The following is a 27,884-nucleotide window of genomic DNA, read 5'->3' as shown; positions in this document are numbered from 1 at the left end:
TTTTTTTCTTGTTCCTAACCATTTATAGTTTTTTAACTCTATAACATAATCTTACGTTTGTCACTTTGACTTATTGATTTGATTTGATTTGATTTATTGATATAGTTCACAAGTACAAAACTTAATAATATAACAAAAGATCTATAAACAAATGTAGTTCTACATACTAAACACTTTGACTTATAAACATGTTCCTTTGTTCTAAAAAATAAGTGGCGTTATTACCTTCACTGCAGGTAATAGCTCCAGTGTGCATCATACTTCTATTTACTTCTACTGTTGTAACACCTTGTCACAATTACAACTTTTGAAATGTACATTCCATGGAGAGGCTACAAATGATTAATATCTAAAGGATCAATAGACTATTATTGCCTGTATTTCTGGTCAGTTGTAACCCATTTTTTGAATTGAAGGCTTTAATATCTTCACTTACTCTACCAGTTTAGTGAATTACTGTATCCTGGTATAAGTTTTCCAAAATTTGAGCCCCATTAAAAAAAAAAAATAATCTAGAATTTAAGTTGATGCAGCAATGATACTTCTACATACGAAAAATGAAAAATGTACATAAATTAGGGAAGAAAAATCAAATTACACCATACTCTCACTTTAAGGCGCACTCCAATTTACAACTTCTGAAAAAATAATTTTTTATTTACAAAAATTTGTATTTTTTGTAGCACATATGGGCTATTCCATATGAAATCGATCAGTAAAATACCTCGCATTTTTTAATACTCTAATTTTTCCCTATTTATACAAGGTGCTGAGGAGAGTGCATTTTCAAAAATATACTATCGAAAGTCAAACGGTTTTCGTACTACTGAACGACAAATTTAGCGTATTTTATAAAAACAAGCCTGTTTCAGCGCTCAGAACTCTGGAACCATTTACTGCAGAACATTGAACGGGAGCTCATTTTGAAGCTGACATTTGGTACGTTATGATAAGTAATACTTAATTTTATTGTATACAGAGAGACAGATAATCTGATTTTACTTACTTTTAGGCTTTTTGCCCATTTGTAAATATGTAAAAAATATTGAGACAAAACCTTGCATTATTAAGAGGGATTCGGCATTGTTTGCTTAGTGGCTCGGCAATAAGTTTCGAGGGTATTAAATAAATTATTTTCACGAGCCTAGGCTTGAATGGCGCAGTACCGCATGCACTGGCCGAGAGCTGAAGATAAGCGAGCGTTGGGCGTCATTTTACTCCTGTGTTTATGAAAACTTGTGATAAAGCTAGCCCAGCCATGACTGCTAGACGACACATCACGTGTTTGTCTCCTGGCCTTGCTTGTCTCGACTACCTACAGTCAGCTGGTTAGTTCACGCGCGTACTATTTATTTTCTTTATTTGATATTTTCAATACTTTCTTATCAACGATGCAGCAGTAAAAATATGTGTTTATTTGTACTTTCAATGCGGAATCTAACCATATATTTTAAAAATATTTTTTCGTGGGCAAAGGCGTCTTAATGAAGAAAAATCTAAATTTCTCAATTTCCATAAAAAGTAAGAAAAACTGTTTACATGTCAATATAAACTATTTAATTTCTCACCATTAAAATAAACCATGATTTTGATCATTGAGTGAAAAGGTTTCGGAGCCACAACAGTTTAAAGTTGCTAATTTTATGAAAATACGATACATTTAAATATTTTTTATTTAAACACTATGAAGTTCTGATGCCTCAAACTTTGCACAAAGCATTGTATCACAGTTGTCTACGGACAGAAAAAGTTTCATTGTATTTAAAAATTGCAAGGTCAATTTTATCTATATTTCGGTCGATTGAGATGGAATAGCCCATATAATGAATAACGACCAATTACTTTTTTGTTATTATAGGCTACATACAACCAAAATGAGAAATACTGTATCTATTAGTGGCATGGGTAACATCTATTTTACACGATAGGTCAACACAACTAAAATACATAAAATGCAATGACGAATACATTATCACTAATTATGCAAACTGTTATAAAAAATCAATCATAACAAAATATGTACAACGCAATCAACACGAAATGCTATAGAAGCGGCACATGGTAACTGGACGCTACGAGGCAGAGGTCAAATGTGAGGTCATGACGAACAGAGTGCATATATCACCAGTAGACGATCCTCTGGCATATAGATGAATCACAGTAAAAGAATTAACTAGTTCAAAGGCGTGGGAAGAAAGAGAATGACCCCGGCTGAAGTTGGCTTCTAAATGTTTCTTAATGGAGTTACCGAGTTATGGACTCCCGGCTTATCCTGAGAGATCCAGTGGAACAGGTTCATTGTTGGTAAATCGAAAGAAATTTCTTTCCCTTTTCGGAGATATTTCGGCTTCGTGTTTTGAAGAAAAGGAAGAGGGGATTTTTTAAAATAATTAATACTTGTATTTCGGGGACATTTCTGGAATTATCAACACTGAGTCGAAGTTTTAAATGAAGACTGAATTAAAAATCTTTCCTGATTGGTTGCATGTAAGTATACTGTAATCTTTTGAACCAATGCACTTCGTTTTCAAAATGTATCCGCATATCATCAGCTAAGTACAAGGTCTCATCATAACAATTTACTCATTATATCTTAACACAAGATATCTTTATATTCTTCATCCTATACAGTTTCAGTTGCTAGAAATTGGAACTCGCTTCCGAGTGATGTAAAGGGTTATTGGACAATAAATTCATTTAGGTCAAAATTACATAAATTATTACTTAACAGATTAATTACTGATTAATATTTGTTATTTATAATGAAACAACATCTGTCCATTCTTATTATTACCATTATTAGCTGATCATACTAATTGTACTATTCCTTTAGTTGTGAGATTATATTCATATGTACTAATTCTTTTTTTTTAGTTAATAATTGTATACTAGAATGTATTTTCCTGTTTATGATTATGTATTGGGTCTCTTTTTTATTATATATATATATATATATTATTATTATTATTATTATTATTATTATTATTATTATTATTATTTTAAAGTTAATCGTGATTGTGTATATGTATTCAATCTCTCTTTTTTACTTTATTATCTTTATTATTATTTTAAGTTAATATTTGTATACCGATATGAATTTTTCTGTATGTGATTTGATCCTGGTTGAGTGGAAGAGAGGGCCTGATGGCCTTAACTCTGCCAGGGAAAATAAAACTATTATTATTATTATTTTCTCTAAATAGAATACGAAACCTCTAATGAGAAAATCTCATTACATTGATATTCTCATTATATAGTTATATTTTAGATTTATATTTTTTTCTCCCTATAACATAGTTCTAAATGCGTGTTATTATTCGGTTGAGAAGCTCTTATCATCCAGTCTGCTGTCCAAAAATCTGAAAGTTAACATTTATAAAACAGTTGTATTACTGGTTCTTCTGTATGGTTGTGAAACTTGGGACTCTCACTCTGAGAGAGGAACATAGGTTAAGGGTGTTTGAGAATAGGGTGCTTAGGAAAATATTTGGGGCTAAGCGGGATGAAGTTACAGGAGAATGGAGAAAGTTACACAACACAGAACTGCACGCATTGTATTCTTCACCTGACATAATTAGGAACTTAAAATCCAGACGTTTGAGATGGGCAGGGCATGTAGCACGTATGGGCGAATCCAGAAATGCATATAGAGTGTTAGTTGGGAGACCGGAGGGAAAAAGACCCTTAGGGAGGCCGAGATGTAGATGGGAGAATAATATTAAAATGGATTTGAGGGAGGTGGGGTATGATGATAGAGACTGGATTAATCTTGCACAGGACAGGGGCCGATGGCGGGCTTATGTGAGGGAGGCAATGAACCTTCGGGTTCCTTAAAAGACATTTGTAAGTAGACCTAAGTAAGTAAGTATAACATAGTTCTAGTTATATTAAATCACAGTAATTCTCATCATTTTAACCAACTAGCTATCTCAACTTAATTATAATTCTTTACATATTGCATATAGACTGGATTGAATTAAATTAGCTCAATTTTTCTTTATCTTATAGGTTTATCTCAATTTAAATAAACATGTACTAGTCGTTAAAACTTAACTGAAGAATATTGCTGGAGAATCTTTTAAGTGTATTGTAAATATTCATAATTTAAATAGTAATACCAAGAAAGATGATTATTTCGTGATAATAGAGAATTGGAAAAAAATACGGTAAAAAGAGATTTTTTGTGAAAAGAAGGGAAATTTTTACGGGAGGTCTTACCATCACTAGGAAGGTTTCCTCGAAGTACTTCGTTCTCATTTAATATATTTTTGTTCCTTCCTCAACTGTGCATCATGAACGAATTCTGATCGTTGTTTGCCAAAGAAACACGAGTACGACATGAAGCAAGAGACACATTTCGTCCCTCAAGAGGGGAGATTCGCCTCTACCTTCCCCCATGCTGCGACATACCCTCTTCAGCACATACTCGTAATTGATTTTAGGCACGATACGACTACTGTGCTATCCATACCACACATTCTAGTACTGGGGCATTTATCCATTCCTCTAGTGAAACACACAAAGAATCCGCTATCGAACTCATGTGCAAAACTCCTCTCAAATTACGCACATTATTGTATATCCATAGCAAAAACATAGCAAGATTTAGTGAAGAACTGTTTTCAGAACATGGGTGGAGTGATAGTAGGAGGAAGAAAAATAAAGTGCATAAGATTTGTTGATGATATGTCGTTGTTAGCAGAATGATCCAAGGGACACATTACCGGAGCTATATGCCAGCTGTGAGACGAAAACCATGGTTTTCGGAAGAAAAATAAATAAGGTAAACATCCGAATTGGAAATGAGAGAACAGAACAAGTTGACAGCTTCAAATATTTTGAGTGTACTGTAAGAAGTAACATTAGCTGCTATTAGAAGTCAAAACTACTATTAATTTTATACTTTACTGTAGTTTGAGAACAAAATTAATTCATTGCAGTTAGTTCCTTTGAAATCTACATTAAAGTATCAGACAATAAATGAGCACTCTAGATTAGTTCATTGTTATTTTTGCAAACATATATTTAAATCGCAACCTCTAAAATAATAACTGAACATAATGCTAAACAGATTAGGCATCATTATCATTATAGTTATTAAAGAAATAAATTAATGTATTGTAGTTAATTTCTTTCAATTCTGCTTAAGTATCAGGCAATAAATTGGCACTTCAGATTACTTTATTGTTATTTTTGCAAACATAAAATTACAGCACGTTTTGTAAGGCAAAAATTCCTATCGCAATCGAAGAACGAATAATCTCTACCACGAAAACAGCCTGAGACCAAAAGTGAAAACCCTTTCCTGTGATATAAAGTGAAGGTTTATGAAAGTTTTCCTCTAAATTTCTAAGCGGTTTGAGTCTCATCTTTACCAATAAAGTCTTGACTTATCTTGTGGTTCTTCAGAATCCAGTCCAAACTACTGATTTCTTAAATAATTCCAAATAAATCTTGAAAAGCTAACCAATTAAACTTTGAAATGGTACAAAGCTTTACTCTATGCAGTTACATATTGATTATTTGTCACATAAATGTAACCGGTGTGAAGTCAGGAAATGCAACTTTTGGAATTGAACGATGCTAAGTGCAACAGTTAGTTTCTTTCTTCACCAACTCTAAAGAATAGGTTGTAATCTACTTCCCTACACAGCTGTTGTAGGTAGGTTCTTTCATTACCAATCGGTAGGGGTATATTTAAAATATAAGAAACAATGAACAACTCACTTTACCAAAAAATATCAGTGTATTTTATTTCTCACGATTCAATTATATTACTTGTAGCTTGAGCAGCGAACGCTGCACTAGTTAGGATATTCACTAGGCGGTCTTACTAATAAACCGTTTATAGTTTTTATACGAGACTTACGCAGAGTTGAGACAGAAATCGTTACTAATAAACCATGCATAAGCGATGGATGTATAAACAGTCTGTAGCTATACAATGGGAATTGCTTTGCAATAGTTATATACACGAAACCCTTTGTTTAAGAGTTGTATATAGAGAAAAAATGCCCGCCCCTCTAACAGCTGTTCGTATCGACTGTCATTTTATGATGATGGCTGCCTTGTAACCACAGAACAAACCAAAGAGCTTAGATGTTTGTTTTGTTTTTTTTATTTAACGACGCTCGCAACTACAGAGGTTATATCAGCGTCGCCGGATGTGCCGGAATTTTGTCCCGCAGGAGTTCTTTTACATGCCAGTAAATCTACTGACATGAGCCTGTCGCATTTAAGCACACTTAAATGCCATCGACCTGGCCCGGGATCGAACCCGCAACCTTGGGCATAGAAGGCCAGCGCTATACCAACTTGCCAGCCAGGTCGACAAGAGCTTAGAATAATTAGAGTAATATCACAGTCTACTATATACAGTCGCGAAGCTCAATATGTAGTAAAAATGCAAACATGGATAGTTGCCCACCACTAGGATCACTTCTATCGCCTCATCATCGCAGATCTCTCTCCTAGCAGCCGACAAAATATGTTACACTTTCGTTGTGTTCTTTTGGAAAAATTAACACCTTCCTTCCATTATTGAAATATTAAATGCATAAAGTTAATTTATTATCTTAATGAAGTATATTAAATTCCACCATAAACTCGAAGATACCTGCAAGAAATAGGTTAATATTATTTTTGTTTGTGCAAAACGAACTGAAATTTACTATAATCGCTTCACTCATTCAAGATTATAGCGATAATTAACTATGAAACCAATAAATATTAATTTGCATTTCCCTTTACAACAACAATAATGGAAATATGAATTAATGGATTAACTTATGTACATGTACCGGTACTTGTAGTGTAGGCTTACGTAGTTGACGTTAAGCAATAATAATCACATCAGAATTGGAAATAAAACGTGATTAATAAATTTTATTGTAACAGACTTTTTCTACGTCTCTAATAAAGTAACAAATAAAAATAATAACAAAATTAACAGCTATAATTAAAAACATATCCTTTGAAAAAAAAAGTAGGCCTAAGCAATAATAATCCCACCAGAATTGAAAATAAAACGTGATCAATAAATTGCATTAAAACAAACTTAATTTTTCTACGTCTCTAGTAAAATATTATTATTCCAATTATTGTATTTTAGCCATTAACATTTTCATTACAACCAATAAGAACATTTCACAAGTATCAATGTGAAACAAGCAACGCGCTAGCACTCGATGGAAAAACGATTCAGTCCAAAGTCGACCGTGGACAGTCTATTGTTTCTAGTTGCTAACCGCTTGGAGCGCTTTATCACGAGATTTGCAAAAAATCACCTCAAGCTTCGCGACTGTATATAGTAGACTGTGGTAATATTGCTGTAGCTTGTACTCTTTGACCAAAATATAGTGTGGTAATCGATTAGAGCCAGTTGTACTATCGATATTAAGAGCACTCTACCGGATACAATAGAGAACTTCAGATATTCTATTATCTTTCGTAACGAAGTAATGACGAAACTATGACGTAGCTGTGTAACAGTTATACTGTTATACACGACGTATGTAGTGATTATTAGTAAGGAATTTAACACTACGTATAAACGAGCTACTTATTGTATAAGTATAAGACAGTTAAACGTCTGTATATAGAGTTTTTATTAGTAAGTTCAAGTTCTACATGATTCCCATCAAGTGGTGACCTATGTACGATTATTTGAAATGACACAATCACAGACCACTTAAACGTTCCAAGTAATGAATCCCCGGCCTTCTTTTTCAGTCTATTCTAATCTAGAATAAGAATCTTTCTTGAATCCTGCCAAGCCCAAGAGACGAGCACAACGGCCAGCGATTCACTTTTCTTACCCCTCAGATTTATGTAACGAGTCTCTCAAAGCAGACGCAAGATCTCTTGGGGACTTGTCCAGCTCTGCCTTTCATTCACGACGACCGTTTTGTATCTAGGGAAGGCATAAAGATTTACTGCCAATGCAGAACAGAGTAGAGAAGTGATGCATTTCTGTATATGCGTGGAAAGCAAGTAGACTTTAGTTGAATGCAGCTGTGTTCTTTATAAACTGATTTAATTTAACATTTTTCTGTTTCGTCGCCGAACACAGCTCAGCTATGCACCAAGTTTGTAATGAATGTACTCTAGTAATAACGACAGCGGATTGTAGATGGCAGCGCTGGCATCTGTCGCTATCCCCGAGTCAACTCTTGATTGTTTCTCTGATGCTAGATTTAATTTAGACCGAGAAATTTCCTCTTAGTTTGTCAAAATTTCCTATTCGCGTAGATAATTACCTCCAATCTGTCTGTCATCATTTCCTTAACCTGCTCACGAGTGTCACAATTATGCAGATAGTAAATTTATTCCCGTCGTCTATTCAACACAGCCATTCACAGCCGCTATCAATTGCTGCTGTTGCTACTACATCCACTTTTAACTTCACACACACACTCCCTCTCCTAAACTAACTCCTACTATTTGTACTCGCAAGTTTGTCATACCTACTAGACTACTTTCATTACTCCAACTCCCATTCCTGCATTTACCCTTACTTATAGATATGAGAAGGAAAGTTTTCCGCGTGATCAAATTGTTGCTTACCCGGGAGCGGATTTTCAGATAAATCAATATTTTTGCCGCTCGTAAATAAATGGCTGCAAATAAAATAAAAATTCAGAATACTAAAACATAACGATCTTGAAGTTATTGCACGACCTTAACGTTATTGAAACCTGGACGACAGAAAATAAAATTAAAATTAATGTGATTAAAAGTAAGTCAATATGCTTCTTATTAGCTGAATTGTACACCGGTGTCACAAGTGAACACTTGTAAATGCCTAGGTACATATTTAAGTAACAAACTGGGTTGGGAGGAACAAGTCACTAATACTACAAGGAAAGCCTGGAAAGCACTACATTTCTCTATGCGTATTCTTAAGAAAGTTAACCGAAGGTCAAAAGAATTAGCGTACAAAATCCTTGTAGACCAGTAGGTTAGGATCCGTACAGACAAAACCAAATCGATTCAATAGAAAAGGTCCAACGCAGGCAGCAAAATATGTCAAAATGGAAAAGGAACATGGTGAAGAGATAATACCACTAAAATAATAGTGATTGTTCCCTGAAAGCTGGCTTGCGGGGGATGGTGTGTTTACTGTTTCTTAGCATCTTGGGTTTTGTAAAGAACTTTTTAAATTGAATAAAGACAACAAATTACAGTGCTTAGAATGTCTTCAAGTGTTGTTTATTTTTATCTGGGTATTTAACGACGTTGTATCTAATACTATGTTTTTAGCGTAGATGACATTGGTGACAGCGAAATTTTATTTGGCGAGATGAGGTCGAGGATTCGTCAGAGATTACCTGATATTCGCCGTGTTGTGACATATTCTTCGAGTGGCATCCTCACAATTATAAGTGGATTTTAAATCATTTGTTTTCTATACATTCAGAAACCACGTTGTTATCGTTAAACAGCTTGCGTACAAGATTTCATTTAATTATTTAAGGAAGCACCATAAAAACTACATTCCATAAGATTTTTATGCTCATTTCTTCTTAAGGAGGAAGAATATTTCCTGTTTCTGTTTAGTGGTGAGTAATGACCAGGGAAAAAAGTTCATGCATTTGCATATTTGTTCTCTATCGTTGTGTGAATATGCTGAAAGATTATCTACATCAATCACAAATTTCGGAATACAATGCTATTACTTTTATTGTGCATAAAACTGCATATTTTGCCTTTATTTATAAAAGCATCATATTTTAACATTTATGCAGGGAAACTGCACATTATTTATGTTTATTTGTCTTTCCCTCATTTTTAAAAGTGTGTAACCTCGTAAACACGACTAATTTATGTTTATGAATTTTGAACGTAACGATGACGCCCTCATAGGGAGCCTCTCAAGTTAGCAATTGGTATTCCTTTACTGCAGTCTTGAGCAGATTTCGATAGAACAATATCCAGTTTAACATCAGTTCAAGGAAATGTAGGAGATAAAGTGAACGAGAAGACAGCAAATATTCTTTCCAAAAATCCTGACTATTATCAACTTAAAGAAATTCAAGATATTCTCGAAGGAAAAACATCCCAAAAACCAAGAAAATTTTCTATAGAACAGCTCACAGCTTTTGTGCAAGCCTCTCTTACTTCTTGTGACGTAGAACGACCTTTTTCGCGCTACAAAACTGTGCTGAGAGACAAAAGACGAAGAATGACAACAGAAAACATACGTCACTGCTTAGTTGTGAACTTTAACAGCATAAATGGAGCATTCAGCAATGAGGCAAGTACTTCAAAATCCATAGACTAAAATCTCAGACTGGTAATGCATATTTTGAAGCATATACAGTGTGTTTCCGAGGTGGTGTTACAAACTTTCAGGAATGATAGCGAAGGGCACATGTATCAATTTGAGATAAGGGACCATGGTCCGGAAATGACTGAGTCGAAAGCTATAAGCAAAAGATGTGTGGAAATGGAATTGTAATTTGGCACCACGTGCCCTCTTTCCTTTAATCTTTGGAACAGCCGTGGAAAGATGGTATGGACCGGATGTCTCCTACGTGGGTACTTCGCCCGATACAATCTGTGAGCTTGTCTACTGTTCCCATTGGCTCTTCCGTATTCGATAATCAGGTCTGCATATTCCGCTCTCGTGTACTCCTCCATTTCACTAGTGTCGACTGGACACTGCAACTTGTACACATGCACTGCTGTCTACAGACGTGCATATCAGGACCGACCATGTCCGTTACACATTACGCTATCTGCATTGCTTTAGTGTTGTTTCCTGTCCCCATCTCTCAGACAGCGCACTGAATGGAATATTGTAGGTAGACAACGTAAACAACGTCAGATGAATACAGTATGTGTAATATGTACAGATAAATACACATAAATAAGGTGTACAGAGGAATAAAATTATTTCATTCCCACATAACTATTTTTGCTTGTAACTTCCGACTCGGTCATTTTCGGACCAGGGTTCCTTATCTCAAATTGATACATGTGCCCTTCGCCATCATCCCTGAGAGTTTGTAACACCACCTCGGAAACACTCTGTATATCTATTTTCACGGCATAAATGCATATATATATTCTTCACGTTTTTAGGGTAATGACAAATTTCTAGTCATCTCACTTTTGTTTATTAAAAAATATGCATTATAACTTGTATATTTCTTTCCACATTGATAAAACTAAAGATATGACATGATCTTCCCCTGATGAAGTTGCCTAAATTAAATTTGGCCCCCGAGAGGCATTAATTTTGCCAACGCTGCCCTAGAGCATTTGTACTGACGAGATATTTAAAAAAAAACAGAGATATCGGAAAGGGTTGGTTTCGGGGTCTATGTTCATTACGACGTTTAGCCTCGTTTCACTGTATTCTACTAAAGGCTGTGTGATGTATTTTGTCTCACTGTGAAAAGAGAGAGAAAGGAGATATGTCTTACTTCGTCTGTGTTGTTATGGGGATGGGGGAGTGGAGCGGTGCCGTCCATCCATCCAGTGGCGGAAGGGACTAGGTGATACATTCTGTAGCGCAAAATAAAGTAACAAAATATCTCTCTTCGTACTGTGTAGTTCCGTCACTGAGCTTGTCTTTCAAGAAACTGAGTTCCGGTAGCCTGTACAATGACAAGATTTTGAAACGAATCCTGAAAATTTACAACCCTCCTATAATCTCCACCCTCATTTGAAGGGACTTGGTTTTATTGCTACTGAGACAAGATAAACCTTACCAGGTATAGTAGGATTTTTCAAAGGATCCCCAGTCGGTCTCTTTTGTTGCTAGAAGAACTTAGCCGCACGGTCCACCCCGGTCATTAAGGGACGCGTGCGGAAATTTCTAGGCGCGCAGTTGTCACATTTTACATTTACTTCGCCACGTGGGTATGAAACAATCGTATATTTATTTCTATACAACAAATTGTACTTTAATTCAATCAATCACGAATTAATGAATGGTTAATTTTGAGTTACTGTGTGCATAAATCCGTTATAGAATCATTGTACGGTCAACTTCTTCAAACTGATATATTTTCATACTTAGACTATATCAATAATAATAATAATAATAATAATAATAATAATAATAATAATAATAATAATAATAATAATAATAATAATAATAACACCGAAAGAATATTGTCAATTTGTGTTTCGTGTCTAAATTCGCAGCGAAATCTGAAATGTTATGTAATAAAATATGATATTTTTCTTCTCTTACCTCTATTCATCGTCACTCTCTCCTAAATGAATCACAAATCTCTCTTGGTTACTGTACCTGTCGTGCTTCATATAATTCCCTTCCGTTTTAATTGCATGTTGAACACAGGAGCACCAATTATGAGGACCGATTGTTGCAGCTCCATCACGCAGAAGTTAACACACTAGACTCAAGTCGCGATAATATTGTTTTTCCTAAAATTAGACTTCAGTTGATGCCAGATCATTTCCAAAGGTCGACCTGGTTGGCGCAGTTGGTATAGCGCTGACCTTCTATGTTCGAGGTTGCGGGTTCGATCCCGGGCTAGGTCGATGGCTTTTGTGTGCTTAAATGCGACAGGCTCATGTTAGTAGATTTACTGGCATGTAAAAGAACTCCTGTGGGATAAAATTCCGGCACACCGGCGACGCTGATATAACCTCGGCAGTTGCGAGCGTCGTTAAATAAAACATAACATTTAACATTCCCAAAGGATTTAGAACACAGTGGTACGGAGGAAATCGTAACACAACGTGTCCATATGAGGCTGCGAGCTCCTCCACTGCATGTTTCTTACTGCATGGCTGATTTGATAGCCTGCAACATAACTCCCTTGATGGGTATGGGCTTGGGCAGGGTTATATTATTGTCCTAATAAAGTTAATTATGTCTTTAAAATTGCTGTTCATCTATCATTGCTATCTTGGGGTTGTAAAAAACTAAGTAATTTACAATATACTCCACGAAATAATAATAATAATAATAATAATAATACCAATAATAATAATAAAAATAAAATTACAGAAGACTTTCAAACAGCGAACAAAACTCGTGAATTGTTAGAACATATTAAGAAAGACTGCAGTTAGTTTTAGCATTCAGGGGAGAATTGGCAACATTTATGTTTGCCTCAGAAAGCGGAAACAGAGATTACCCCATCCCCCGAGTGGGCAGAAAAGGTTGGTGGGACCGTCTTACTTCAAAAGACAACCGCTCAGCGTGCGGTAGCCTCTGTCTTTAACTGGGGATGCATAGAGCGAGCCTACTATATATCACCAGTAGTTTTTACCTGCAATTTCGAAAAACGCTGTATAATTATTCCCAAGTTAGTGTAAATTTCAATTGCTGTGTGACACCTCAACATTCGTAAATCACTTACAGGAAGTTCATTTATGTCCACAAAGGGTTAGATCATAAATGTAAGATTAGCTTTATGTCTTACCGTGGTCATCTGGTTGATGGGGATCCTGTCCGGGAGCACTTGCTCGAAGTCGATGCACTGCTGGCCCGTACCCAGGGACAGCCATCGAGGAGAACTCTGGCTAGCCTTCTGGCAAGCACTACGCACTGTGCATCTGTAACCCAAAACAAAACCCTCATAAGAATTCTTGTATGTGCATCAGTTTTGCTTCTTTCATATTGATTGACATCTTTGTACACGTCAATATGTGCGAGTTGTTAATTGCCGCGTACGCCAAGATATCTTCAAACGTCAACACACCAAAGTTTCACAACCATAAAGAACAACCGGTAATATAACTGTTTTATAAATTCTAACTTTCAGATTTTTTGACAGCAGACTGGATGACAAAAGCTTCTCAACCGAATAATAACAGACATTCATTGCCACTACGGGTGCTATTCATAGACATTTCGCTAGCCCCGCTACGAGCGTGATAAACTAGATCCGACTTTGCGAGAGGAGGGACGAATTATGTATTCATATCGGTAAAATTGGTCTAGGAATATGAAAAACGTTAATTTCGCTGATCATCCACCGGAAGCCCGCGCTAAGAGTGTCTATGAATACGGCCCTACGAGTTCAATTCCTCTAAGGGGAATTTGGAGATTTAATTTAGACTTGGGTATCCCAGAATGCTCGTGGAATGAGTTGTATGGGTTTTCCAAAAGCTTGCTGGAAAATGTCTCTATACTCCGTTCATATTACCTGAAAAAATCAGTACAGTGGTAGTTACAAAAATATTAACAAAGGGGGGGGGGAAATCTTGCGAATTATAAAAAATATGAAGCTTTCTATGAAATATGAAAATTTTACCAAAATATTATAAAATGAAGAGTCCACTGCAAAAAGGAGGAATGTCGACTGTATTGCATTTTGCAGGAAATGCAATTGAAACTTTGACATTCTCATTTTTTGTGTGGTATATCAATTCGTCAACACGATGTAGATCTGGAACTATCATCTTTATTGCAGTGCAACAAAGTGTATTGCATTCTATTCCCTTTGATCTATAGTACTGAACCTTCATCTCAGTTTTCACAAATTTACGACATTCACCCCTTTTGCAGTGAAGTCTTCAAATATGATTTCTGGCATTAATTTTAATGTAGGCGTATACAAGGTGAAAAGTGAAAATTCTTGTCCCCACACCGTTAGCAAGAATACTTTAGAGTATAAATTTTCATATTTTGTCTGTCTCTCGCTAATTATGACGGTACAGGGTGAAGCGTGACCATCTCTTACGTATTGCAGCGGATGCGGATTTATCGCATACTCATATGAACTGCATACCCATTGTGTACACCTGGCGAGATGGTTTCGCCACTCTTCACATCACATGTTCTCCTCCAGCCTATTGTTCACTTAAGAACAGTCCCCGGTGACGGGCTTCCGTCCCTTATTCTCCGAGTTGCCGGGCTTCCATCCCTCTACACTGAAATACCACGAAAACACGCATCATGATACGTAACGCAGACAATTCCAAGTGGGCAGACACCATGATGCCCCGTGGTTGCCCTGGGTTTGTAGAAGCCATGCCAAGCACCGGAGAGAGACAGCGAGTGAGTGGGAAAGAGACGGAATACCGATCGCTGAGAGGGTTGCATCCGTGCAATGTGTGGAGTGAGCCAGTGAGGTATATGGATGGCACATTTTATGACACATAGAAAGAATTCGAGAATTACAACAATTGGCCTTTACAAAATAAAATTGTCCTTTTTTTCTGTAGTTAGCAAGACAAATGACATTTCTTTGATTTCACCAACTTAGCTATAACAGGAAAAATCTTTTGAGCAGAATGAATGCATAACACTGCTTCCAACGCAACATCGGACAAACATGACCTAGTTTTACTCTTATTCAGGTTCATGACTGAGAACATGTATTCGCAAAGGTATGTAAAGCCAAACATAGCAATTAACGTGCATGTCAATGCGTGGAATATCTATCTATCTATCTATCTATCTATCTATCTATCTATCTATCTATCTATCTATCTATCTATCTATCTATCTATCTATCTATCTATCTATCTATCTATCTATCTATCTATCTATCTATCTATCTATCTACCTATCTACCTATCTACCTACCTACCTACCTACCTACCTACCTACCTACCTACCTACCTATCTATCTATCTATCTATCTATCTATCTATCTATCTATCTATCTATCTATCTATCTATCTATCTATCTATCTATCTATCTATCTATCTATCTATCTATCTATCCACAATATCTCTGAAGTTGAAATCAAGCACTCCTTTACAAACATACCTTCCGCAAAAGTCTGGCTACTTTTGGCGATATGTAGGGGAACAATATTGCTTTGAACATTGTTGTCGTCAGATTAGACAAGATACAAGCCCTTCCAAGAGAGGTTAAATCCTGAACCGATTGTCGACGTACTTATCTTTATTCTTATTCGAAACAGTTAAGCACAAACGACAATACACCATACGGATAAATGAATGACTGATGGAACGCATAATCCAGCAACGCCTGCAGAATATCATTGAACAGACGAGAAGAGTTGATGATCGCATTCATTTGTACACCACCACAGCCTCGGCGATAGAGAGGAGTGGGGGTCTGCCCTGGGCAGGCACAGGGCAGCGTCCGGGCACCCTAGCCCTCAAACGCTGTGTTGGAATGGTCTGACGTAACGTTCGATATAAGGACAGATGAAATATTTTCTAACCGGAAATGATGTATAATATTGGTAGAAAGGGGAAAAGAGAGAACCCAGAGAAAATATCTCATAAAACATTGTCTTCGTTCTCTACGAATACAGCTAATGGAGACCGGAGAATAGGATTGAATCCAAGCTGTATTACTATTTCATGATAATATTAGCCATGATCCAAGAAGGCATCATTCGTTGTACCATCTGCCAATGGTAATCCAGTGAGATTAAAAAGGTCGAAAACAGAATATTTAGGCTATATTTGGTGCATGAAGTGAAGGATGCCACGAGAGTCGTTAAAGTAAGCGCTATCTAACAACCTGATAAAAATGATAGTTGAATACAAATGTTAGGCCATGTTTAGAAACTATCTTTTGTGCATCGCAGTTGGTATTGACAGTAAGTGTATTGTATTCAGCTTTCCTTTACAGTACCTACCTGTGTAATAAGTCTCAAAGGCAGTTTCGATCTGCTGATTGCTTTAGATGTCATTGTTAACAATGACGATATTTCCGTGGTATTCGCCGAGTTGGTTATTACAACTGTGTATGCTCGGAGTGCATTGTGGGTAGCAGTACCACTGGATACTTAATATAGGGTAAACTAGGGTCTGTTGGACAGTCGGGCATGTTGGACATTCTGTACTTTAACGTGTTACCTCGCCACTTGTGGGCACCACATTCTTCTAGAAGTCAATGAGGGAAGTAGGCACGAGTGGGGCTACTTCCGTCATTGACTTCTAGCAGAATGTGGTGCCCACAAGTGGCGAGGTAACACGTTAAAGTACAGAGTGTCCAACATGCCCGACTGTCCAACAGACCCCAGTTTACCCTATCATGAAAATTATTTCGTAACATTTATCCGAGGCGCGAAAGCTCATGAAGAGCTAAGACCGAGTAGCCGACGGCTGGTCTCACATCCACATGCCTCAACAGAGCTGAACGATCATCCAACTGTCATCGATTTGCAAAAGAGAATAAGTCCACGAAAAATTATTTTTAGATTTTTATGCCATCTTGTTTATCTCTTAGATAGGTTATGGATAGTATATGTAAAATTGCAGAAGGTATCAGATCCACTGTTAAAAACATGTTTCAATTGAATTCACAAGATGGGTAAACATTTTTCCAGGTTGTAGATCAAATATAGCCATTTCACGTAAGAAAATATAGAATAGTAGGGGAGAGTCGGGTAGTATCGGACATCGGGTAATATCGGACATTGAGTTTCTTTCATCTACCACACGATGATAGTACCTGATTGACATGGTTACGTTTCTGTGATGTCGCATAGAGAAACGTAACCATGTCATTCAGGTACTACCATATGGTGGTAGATGAAAGAAACGCACTGTCCGATATTACCCGATGTCCGATACTACCCGACTCTCCCCTACATTATGCAACGAGCCTATAATGGTAGAAATTAAGACGCGAGTATGTTTATGAAACGAGCGCAAGCGAGTTTCATAATTTTAATACGAGCGTCTTAATTACCATTATGGGCAAGTTTCATACGACTTTTTATGCTCGACCATATTTCTAACTTGAAATTATTCATAAGTAGGCCTATTCATGTTATTCTTATCTGACTGGGGAGCGGAACTGACCTTGTGCAATATCTCGTAAATTGTGAGTTGTGCGCAGACGCGAAAGTATTGATTTTTTCCGAGAAACGAATGTCATTGACCTTGACATAATCTAGAGAGTAAAATAAACATTAATCTTGATATAACCTTGAAATTGATTTAGACACTGAAAAACGAGATGACAAATAGAATTTATTTGAATATTATTTAAAATTAACGCTAATTATTATAGTAACAGAACATAACCTTCTGCGACAGTACTGGATTTCCAGCCTCCGTGGCGTTTCGCTAGTTGTCTTTCGATTGCATATCCGAGAATAATCGATACTTGCGTTTTCATATTGCTACAATGGTGTTTTCTGATTGGTGGAACACCTGAACTTTAATGAGGCCCATTAAAGGGGTGCTACGAGATGTATAATTACTACATTTCGGCATGGTCGAGCATAAAGAATAATACAGTACAAAGTTTTGCTTTTGGTGAAGTCGCTAAAGATATGAAAAGCAGCAAATTAGATGAATTGGACGTAAGTAGTGAAATACAAAATATATGGACAATAAGAAGAACCATAGAAATATATGGAGAGAAGTTTCAGAAAGTTGATTACTTTATAACTAGTCAAAATTAAGTTTAATTAGAAATCAAAGAAATGACCGGTGTAAACACTACCGAGTAAAGTTTCACACGATAAAGAAAAGTTATATAACATAGGCACTAAAAGTACAACTTTACCAAATAATAATAAATCCAGTTCTTATTTCTGAATCAGAGACATGGTCCTTCATAGATAAAATGGACGAAATTCTCATGTCTTAGTAAGAAAATTATTACGACGTATATATGGAATAACTAATAAAAATGACCTCTGAAAATTTAAAGGCAATGATTAAATCAGAGATAAATTAAAACAACCCTTACAGTTTTTCTGCAATATATGCAAGAGGACTGAAATGGGATAGTCATGTTTCAAGAATGAATAATGAAAGAACGGTTAAAAATTATACAAGGGAAATTGGGTGGTAGGAGATGTAGATGGATTGATGATGCTGAGGAAGATTTAAGAAGTATGGAAGTTAAAAGAGGGAGAAATAAAGCATTAAACCTTTCTGAATAGTCATTAATTGTGAAGAAAGCCAAGGCTACAGTATAACGGCCATAGTGGTATTGGAAGAAGATTAATATATATCAGACATTTGATCGTAATCAGATGTAACACAGATCAATAAACATACAGAGACTGGTTTTCATTACTAAACACTATATCATGATAATACCAGCTGTTCATCCTACTTATGGGTGTGTCTGTCATGTTAAACTCGCTACATATTCAGACAGAGTAAGTTTCACGGTTACTTGTCCAGTCATTTGCGTGAGCAAAGCATCAAAGTAGGTGACCATCCGGGTATTAAGTTATACGAGTCTGTTGATGCAACTTACAAGCTATTGTGAAAAGTAGTGGATATCAAATATCAACACAATAAACATTACAAATTCTTCTGGACCGTCGGTTCAAGGACGAAAATCACAATTGAATTATTAGCAATACCACGACCTCCAGCAACACAAATTAGCATCATTATTACTAACAACACACAATTATTATTATTATTATTATTATTATTATTATTATTATTATTATTATTATTATCTCCACCACTTCACGACCAACATCACTAGTACTATTGGACACACTCAATGTTGTAACGAAAGCCACCGTTTCTAGCGTGTGAAATAAGTAGTGGAAACGTTGACAGCGAGTATCTCATCTTTGACGCAGTGTGTGGGAGAGAAAGCTGACAACTATGGTTGACAGACTGCTGACGTGACTTCTCTCTCAGCAGAAGTGGCAACAGATGCCACTGACTGGGCAAAGTACTCAAGGACACACCCCAGAAGCGCGAAGTGCGAGTATCTTGCCTTTACCGCAGTCAGTGGACAATAAGAGTGACAACAAACACTGTGATTGGCAGATTGCTGACGTGACGTCATTTGGGTGGTATCGTTCTCAGCTGCACTGGCAACAAGTGCTCACGACTGGTTTTTCAGTTAAGGACACACGCCAGAAACGCTGGAGCTGGTTGTACTACTATTCTCCGAGGAAAATCTCCTGTATATGATCTTCAGAGGCTTCACAGCTCCCGCGAATCACAGGAGCGAAGCGTTGCCTAATAAATAAATATCTCTAATAAAATAATATCGCTATCAAATGGGACGTTGGCGGTCGTGAATTTATTTAATTCTGAAATTCAGTAACTTTCCAGATATAAAGAGAATGCATTGATAAGTACGTCCGAAAAAAAGGAAAAAGTAATTGTAGGTCAAACTGTTCCCTGTGTACAATTATTACAATGATAATGGGCTATAGCGCCGTGTTCGATCTTAACGCATTCCGAAAGAATAGCGCTATCGTTTAGAACATCTGCCTCACTCAATACACGTATATACAAGAAAACAAAATAAACACACACGGTCAAGGTGACACAATTATCATTTTTCGTCTGTAATAATATACAAGTACCAAACAGATACTTAAATTAGTTCTGAGACCTCGCTGAGAATTTTTGTCATTGGCCGCTACTGCTGTATATGCTATAAATATTTTAGTAAACAAAATTATTATATTTTCGAAACAAAACACTGAAAATTACGCCAATGAAAACACAGCAGATCTGACTTCTTAACTGCAACAATCAAGACTGAAAATTCAAACAGTTCAAATTTCAACCAATCACCATCGGCCGATAGATCATCAACCTTCAGGGAAAGATCTACCTGAAAATGTACAAAAACAGTATCTATTTTAGTTACAGGAAAATCATATCAAATTGAAATATAATATTGTATAAATTATATTTTTAGTTTCAAAAAGTCTGAAATTGCCGGAGGGGAAATCCTGAAATCAGGGGGTGCCCCCCCTTGACGAAAAAGAACACGGCCTTGTTAAAGAAGGGACATGGGTTTTAAATAAATCCATAAGATGGCGTGTGAATCTTGCAATGGTTAGGATAAGTAAATACAATATCAAAGCGAGTGCAATCAAAGTTGTGGTAGGTTTCTATGGAGTACTCCGATTATTATTTTTGTGCGCAATGATGAAACAAAAAAATGTGGCTCTGCCATATTATTGCATTCGCGACACTATTTTTTTACATACTGGACGACCTATTGACGCCTCTAATGACAGATGTCATGGAAAGAAAACCAATGACCTCTCTCACTGAATGAATTGTCGAGGAGAAGAGATGCCTATTTTATGAAAATCAGCCGCTTTGTGTAGCCTCTATATTGCTTCTTCTTCTTTCCTTCAAGTATTAGGCCAAATGGCCTGTTACGATCTCACAGTTGAATTTTCAATCCAGCGCTTCTTTGAACGACCGAGAGATCTCTTCCCGTTTGGACGATAGTGGAGCATGACTTTTGGGATTCTATCTCCATGCATGCGATGCAGATGATTTATCCAGTTGTTCTGATAATGTTTTACGTGATTAATTACAGGTTCTATTTGTAATTCTTCCATTACATCTTCATTGCGTTTGTGATCCCATTTAGTATATCCCGCTGTATATCTCATAAATTTCATTTCATTAGCCGTTATTCTGCTTTCGTCTTTCTTCCTCAATATCCATGCTTCACTGCCGTAACAAAGTGCAGGTCTCGCCAAGGTGTTGTAAAGGCGAATTCGAGTATGCCTTTGTACTAGGGAAGGTTTCATAATGGTGTTAATTATCCCCATTGTTTTGGTTTATTTAGAAATTTTCTGTGAAATGTCTACTTCATCGAAAAAAAGATAATGTGTATCCGAGATATGTAATAGTAATGCGTTACAAGAGCGGTATGTTGAAGTTTTCATGTTCGAGGAAAAGTTTGAAAAAACGAAACGTAGTTGAGCTTTTTTAATTTCCGAGAATTGAAAGAAAACATACCGCTCGTGTATCGTACAGTATTTTGTGCGAAGATCGTTTATTACATACCTGAAAGAGGAATTTCTAATTAGTTGCAATGAAATCGCCATCTTGGTTTCTGTTCAATGACGGCAAATTTGCAAAACAAAAATATCTATCTTCAACATTGTTGCTTTAAAATGTTTTCTGTGTTTACTTTATTCCAGCAGGCCGTGATATACGTCTGTCTTTTTTTCCCCCAGTCTATAAATGCGAACTTAAAACAAACGGTAAGGTTATGTAATGATTTATTTTTCATTTTAATATTTTAACAATATTATTTATATAACATATAGCAGTAATAACATCGGCAAGTTTAATTTTGCCGGTCTTGTTGATTTTTTCACGGCTTCCTTAATGTTACTTGCATCACGAATGCAGTAACTTTAGTGGATTTGTAGAGTTTACTTATTTTTTGCAAATATTTAAAAACAATAATTAACAGTGCAATTTAGGTAAAATTGCAGTGGTAAGTTTCCAATTTATAATTATTACTATACTGAACGTCTCTAAAAATAATATGTTAAAAGCCTAAAGCAGTAAAATCAATATGTTACTTAAGCGGTAAGAAGAGGGAAATTGTTGTGTGTGTTAGTTTGGGAATACTGAATATGGATTTTAGACTTTCCGCGGATTGGTTTTGTGCGGAAACCAAGCAAATACGCACGATCTCGCACAAAGTGATTTATCAATTCCCACTACAAATCAAGAAAACAGAATACAAATAATTCATGCCTGCGACTTATTGTTTATGCGGAGGTAAATTTTTAGTTTTGCTGTGAGCTATCCCATTCTTAGCATTGGTCGAGCACAAGATACCCTCTAACCGCATCGCTTGGACGTCACGCATCGATAGCGGTGATGTATCTTAGTAATCGAGGAGGCCGTGTTCAGAATTTTGGAGTAGGCGTCGTCGCCCGCACACAAAACCAGTGGAAATTATACTTGCTAATCACCATCCAATTAATGCACTTGTTAAATATAATTAGGTTTAATCTTTCCTTTGTTTCTACAAGCCACGATTGAAAGTTGGAATATTTGTCCCTCCCAATGTGCACTGCCTTCGATTTTTCCCTGACACCACGACCCAGAGTTCTACCGCATTAATTTGAAGCCCGAAATGGACTTAAGCTGAGATCAGTGGTATTCATTCATAGTTTTCTATCCAATGGCAGATGTTTCACTGTAAACCCAGCATTCTCCAATTTTTCCTATTTTCAGTCTCCCTCTTAGTCTCCGATCAGAGATGTTTTTTTAAGATTACAAAGATTCTTTGCAAGCAAGAATTTGGCTACATACAATAACAAATATTTTACAATACTGTTGTAATACTCGTATATTGATATTGATATTGATATTTATTTGTCATTCAACTTTGAATTCACAGTTATGGTGGACCTTCACATTTCTGTTTTTCGATCCACCATCCCTTTAATACATATAACTCTTTTCTATTAAGGTATTCTTTGCCGAGAATTTCTTGATTGCTTTCTAATGTTCTAATGACTGAATTGCTTTATGTCCTTCCCTCTCTATCCTCTTCTATTCTCTCCCTCCTACCTAGACTGTTTCCCTTCCATTCCTAAATTTCCTATTTTATTACCCCTATCCATATATTTATTTCGATAATACCCCTACAGTTATAGTACCCCTGCTACTACTCCCAATCTAAAACATTGAAAAACATCAAATATCTAATTCACTTAAATTACACTTCCAATTTCTCTCTCATTCCACTTCACATTTGTTCAGATATCATTGTATTCATTGTTTGATAGTTTATCTTATTACACTCTTACCCTATCTTCTTACACTAACACTTTCTTCTCTGTTCCTTTTCTTACACTTTTGTCACCCCTAACTTTTCTGCACTCACTTTTTAGCACTCTTCTTCTTCGCTATACCTCTCCAACGCCCTAACTATTCAGTCCTCACAATCACTAATATCTGGTAGTCGCTTCCTTCCTACACTCGTTCTTCTCATGTCTTCTCTTGCATTTCCTCCATTAGTCTTGTCTATGCTCCTGACCTCAGACACTACCAGTTGTTTCCCTAATCCTTCGTCCGCAGTGTTTTATATCTGCCTCACGTTATGTTTTCCTCCTTGGTTTATTCTGGTCAGCTGTTTCGTACTCGAAGTAGACGTCAGGTAATACTCGTATATGAATATTCTTCAAAATTCGAAACTGATTACCAATCTCATAGTAAAATAGCCTACATATTACAATTTATTGTATAAATACAATGTAACTGGGTCACACCCGAAAAAACAAGATGCTTGAGGTCGGGTGTGGCCAAGAATGAAAACTGGACAGAAGAAAAAAAGTATAATAATAATAATAATAATAATAATAATAATAATAATAATAATAATCACAACTGTTATTAAACTGTTAAATGCAATTACACATAAAGTTTAAAAAGAATAAGAATAAAAAAACAAACCAACAAACATTACCACAATCTACAGTGTACATAAACATACTAAGTTAAGAATATAACATTGTTAAAATGACAGAAAAAACTAAATGAAGAAATAAGAATTTACATGATTATAATTTTAAAAACAGTTCTAGCAGTTGTTTTTTGAATAATTTATTGTTTAATAATTTTAGTTTAGGATTCCTCTTTATAAAATCATTATATAATCTTGGACCGTAATTAGAACTGTGCCTTGGACCTGCTTCAGTCTTACATTTTGATTCAATGAGGGGGAGCGAAATATTGTATCTTCTTGTGTTGTGGCCATGATCGGATGATATAAATTTAGCTTGATATTTATGGTAGGAATTCAAAATAGTATAGGGGAGAGTCGGGTAATATCGAACATCGGGTAGTATCGGACAGTGCGTTTCTTTCATCTACCAGCATATGGTAGTACCTGAATGACATGGTTACGTTTCTCTATGCGACATCACAGAAACGTAACCATGTCAATCAGGTACTATCATCGTGTGGTAGATGAAAGAAACTCACTGTCCGATATTACCCGATGTCCGATACTACCCGACTCTCCCCTACATATAAATTTGCTTGATGTTTAAAACACTAAATTCTTTATACATGAGATGAGTTGGATCATCAAGTTTTCAACTTAAAACAATTTTCTAAATAATTATTTTGACTTTCTGCGTAATTTCGTACATAAACTCTTGAAAAAATTCTATATTAAGTGATTTTAGGTTAGGTTAGGTTAGGTTAGCTTACGGTGGCTACGGGCGGGTTAGGGACGACAATTTGCACGTCTGTCATACTGAGGCCTATTGTGCTCCCCGAATTGTATGGTATGAATGAGGATGAGGGTGTACCAGCCCATTGGCCGCATGTGAACCCTCACTCGCTCAACCCAATGGGGGCCTCCTATCCTCTCACGCTCTAAGCAGCACAGGATCCATCCAACGGCCCTTCCAAGGTGTCGAAGTGCCCTTGAAAGTGCTCTTAAGGAATTAATCCTGGCAGAAATATTGCGGAAAGATGGGAACTCAGGAACGGTAGCGGAGAGGACGCCCTATACCGTAAGCGGATGAAGACATGCGTCTTGACCTGAATATGTCTATTGAATGAGATGAGAAAGTTGGATATAATATGAAATTTAAATTCTTTTTCTACACGGGAGGGGAAGGGTAAATGGGCCGTGATAATGAAAATTTCAACCCGGCATTTGCTAGGAAACTGTAGAAAACCACGGAAAAACCACAGCCAGTTTGGTCGTTTCGGGAATCGAATCACGGACCACCCGAATGCGAGTCCCATGCAATACGCATGAGCCAACTAGCTTGGTTAAGCGCTTTTAATTACTTAATACGTCCTACTTATCAAATAATTAAAAAAAAACATAAAATTACTTAGTCACACGTTAAAAAAATGTTGAAATTTAAAAAAAGGTATATACCTTCGAAAGACGGTCCCGTTTCGACGTGATGTTACGTCTTCATCAGTCTCTCCTGAACTACTGGTGATCTTGAATTCTGCGATGTGCATTTTTCGATTGTAGGGGTGGGGGTATGTTGCTCTAATGGTGGAGGCTGGTTGTATGTTATGATGTATCATGACGTCGAATAATGTGTGGGTATTGAACTGTAATTGTGTGTTAAGTATATGTTTTGGGTATGTTTATATATTTCGTATTGTTCTAACATGTTTAACTGTGAATTTTTGGTGTGATGTGTAAAATTTCCATATCTGTATCTATATTATTATAGTCATGATTATTGTTGATAATGTGGTCTGCATAATTTGATGTGATATAGGGTTTGGTTATAGCTTTAATATGTTCATTATATCTTGTGTGAAAGGATCTTCCTGTCTGTCCTATGTAAAAATGTGGGCAACTATTGCATTTTAGTTTGTAAACTCCAGTTGAATTATATTTATTTGAATGTTTAATGTGATTATTTAGATATTTGTGTGTTGTGTTATTTGTTTTGTATGCTATCTTGTATTTTAGTTTTCAATAAATAATTTTTTCTTCTCATCCCGCATTACTGTATAAACATATTTTACATGATTTTACCACCTATATTAATGTCGTAGAAAAATATTAAACGCATTTAATATGCAAAAGAACACGATTGCCTGTTTCATAGTAGAGTGAAACTATTTCAAACACTGCGATCGAGTCACGAAGCTCAATACGTAGTAAATATGCATCCATAGATAGTTGCTGACCACTAGGATCGCTAATATCGCCTCATTACAGACAATGCGAAATAGTACCGACACAGTTTAGTGTTCCTAGCACCCTCACAACTCAAGTTTCGTAACTGTATGTACTAGACTGTGGTATAACGTTAGGGTAAAAGGAAAGACGTCACAGAAACTGATGACCCAAGTATCGACCAAATACGACTTCCCAACAAATACAGACGTTTGTATATTTACACAACGGTGATGAATGAAATTGCCATCGTTTAACCTACGGGTTATGCATTTCAAATTCTCGAAGTCATTCTGATGTGTTTATTGTACACACTGCTTCCAACGTACGTACATACAACTTTTTATGTGTGACTGCGATTACCTGCAATTAGGGCATACATAATGTGAGTAATTACTCTTCTGTCACGAGACATCATAAAGTATAAATACAAGTTTGTTCAATCCACGCAGTATGCGGACTATATTTTTCGATACAAAGTCAAATCTGAAACGAAATAATAACTGTATAATCTTAGACAAAAATATCACCGGCTGTCATACGTCAAGTCTTCTTCGGAAGAATTCAGTTGGTTCCGTTGAGATACCTCAAGATATCTATAAAAATAATTTCAACAATACAATATCCATTCGTACCTCTGACTGAAGTTCTGGCTGATATGTATATCTATTATCAGGCAGTACAGTACGATAATTTAGTCCTGACAGTCGCCGGCAATGTGCGCCTGGATCAGGCGAGTTCATTTAGTTACGCCAAGGGGTGTTTGGGTTAGGCACTCGCTTGCCTTCGGAGCGATCGGATGTCATGCGTCCGGTAGAGCGGTATGTTTCTAGTACAGTTCAGCTGTACTGCAATCTTTTACTGACCGCTCGCCCTTATTTCTACTCCGGAGCTCTCCCCACTACTCATATTACTTTCCCTCGTCCGCGTCGCCGAGCTGTCAGGGCCAAATAATCGGTCTGTACAGTAGTAGAAAAAAAAAAACCGAACCGACCCTTGTAGCTGATTTCAGAGCCTTGTTCACTCCAGAGCAAGATAGACTGGTAACTAAGACTTTGGTGGTTCGAATCCTGCCTGGGAAGGAACCTTTTTTTTTTTTTTTCCTTATTCAAATTTATTCGCAATACTTTTTCGATTGCTGGTAAAATTCAGGTTCTGGAAATAATAAGTTAATTAAGTAGTAAAATATCGCTGCAATCGAAAAGTATTGGGATTGAATTTGAATACTTACTTACTGGCTTTTAAGGAACCCGGAGGTTCATTGCCGCCCTCACATAAGCCCGCCATTGGTCCCTATCCTGAGCAAGATTAATCCAGTCTCTACCATCATATCCACCTCCCTCAAATCCATTTTAATATTATCTTCCCATCTACGTCTCGTCTTCCCTAAAGGTCTTTTTCCCTCCGGCCTCCCGACTAACACTCTATATGCATTTCTGTATTCGTCCATACGTGCTACATGCCCTGCCCATTCCAAACGTCTGGATTTAATGTTCCTAATTATGTCAGGTGAAGAATACAATGCGTGCAGTTTTGCGTTGTGTAACTTTCTCGGTTCTCCTGTAACTTCATCCCTCTTAGCCC

At 36.5% G+C, this 27,884-nt stretch overlaps 1 protein-coding gene across 11 annotated transcripts in view; it reads right to left on the bottom strand.

Annotated features, from left to right (window-relative positions):
• The window catches only part of PlexB (plexin B), a 1,260,445-nt gene that overhangs the window by 229,702 nt on the left and 1,002,859 nt on the right, over nt 1–27,884 (bottom strand). For all 11 annotated transcript variants that reach the window (XM_069838306.1, XM_069838310.1, XM_069838312.1 and 8 more), the window contains exon 6: nt 13,407–13,539. In XM_069838306.1, coding sequence (XP_069694407.1) covers nt 13,407–13,539 — 133 coding nt within the window. The remainder of the gene's footprint in view (nt 1–13,406; nt 13,540–27,884) is intronic.

Source organism: Periplaneta americana, chromosome 10 (assembly GCF_040183065.1).
Source record: "Periplaneta americana isolate PAMFEO1 chromosome 10, P.americana_PAMFEO1_priV1, whole genome shotgun sequence".
Lineage (NCBI taxonomy): Eukaryota > Metazoa > Arthropoda > Insecta > Blattodea > Blattidae > Periplaneta > Periplaneta americana.
Note: the sequence above shows the minus strand (reverse complement) of the source record. Positions and strands in the feature narration are given on the sequence as shown.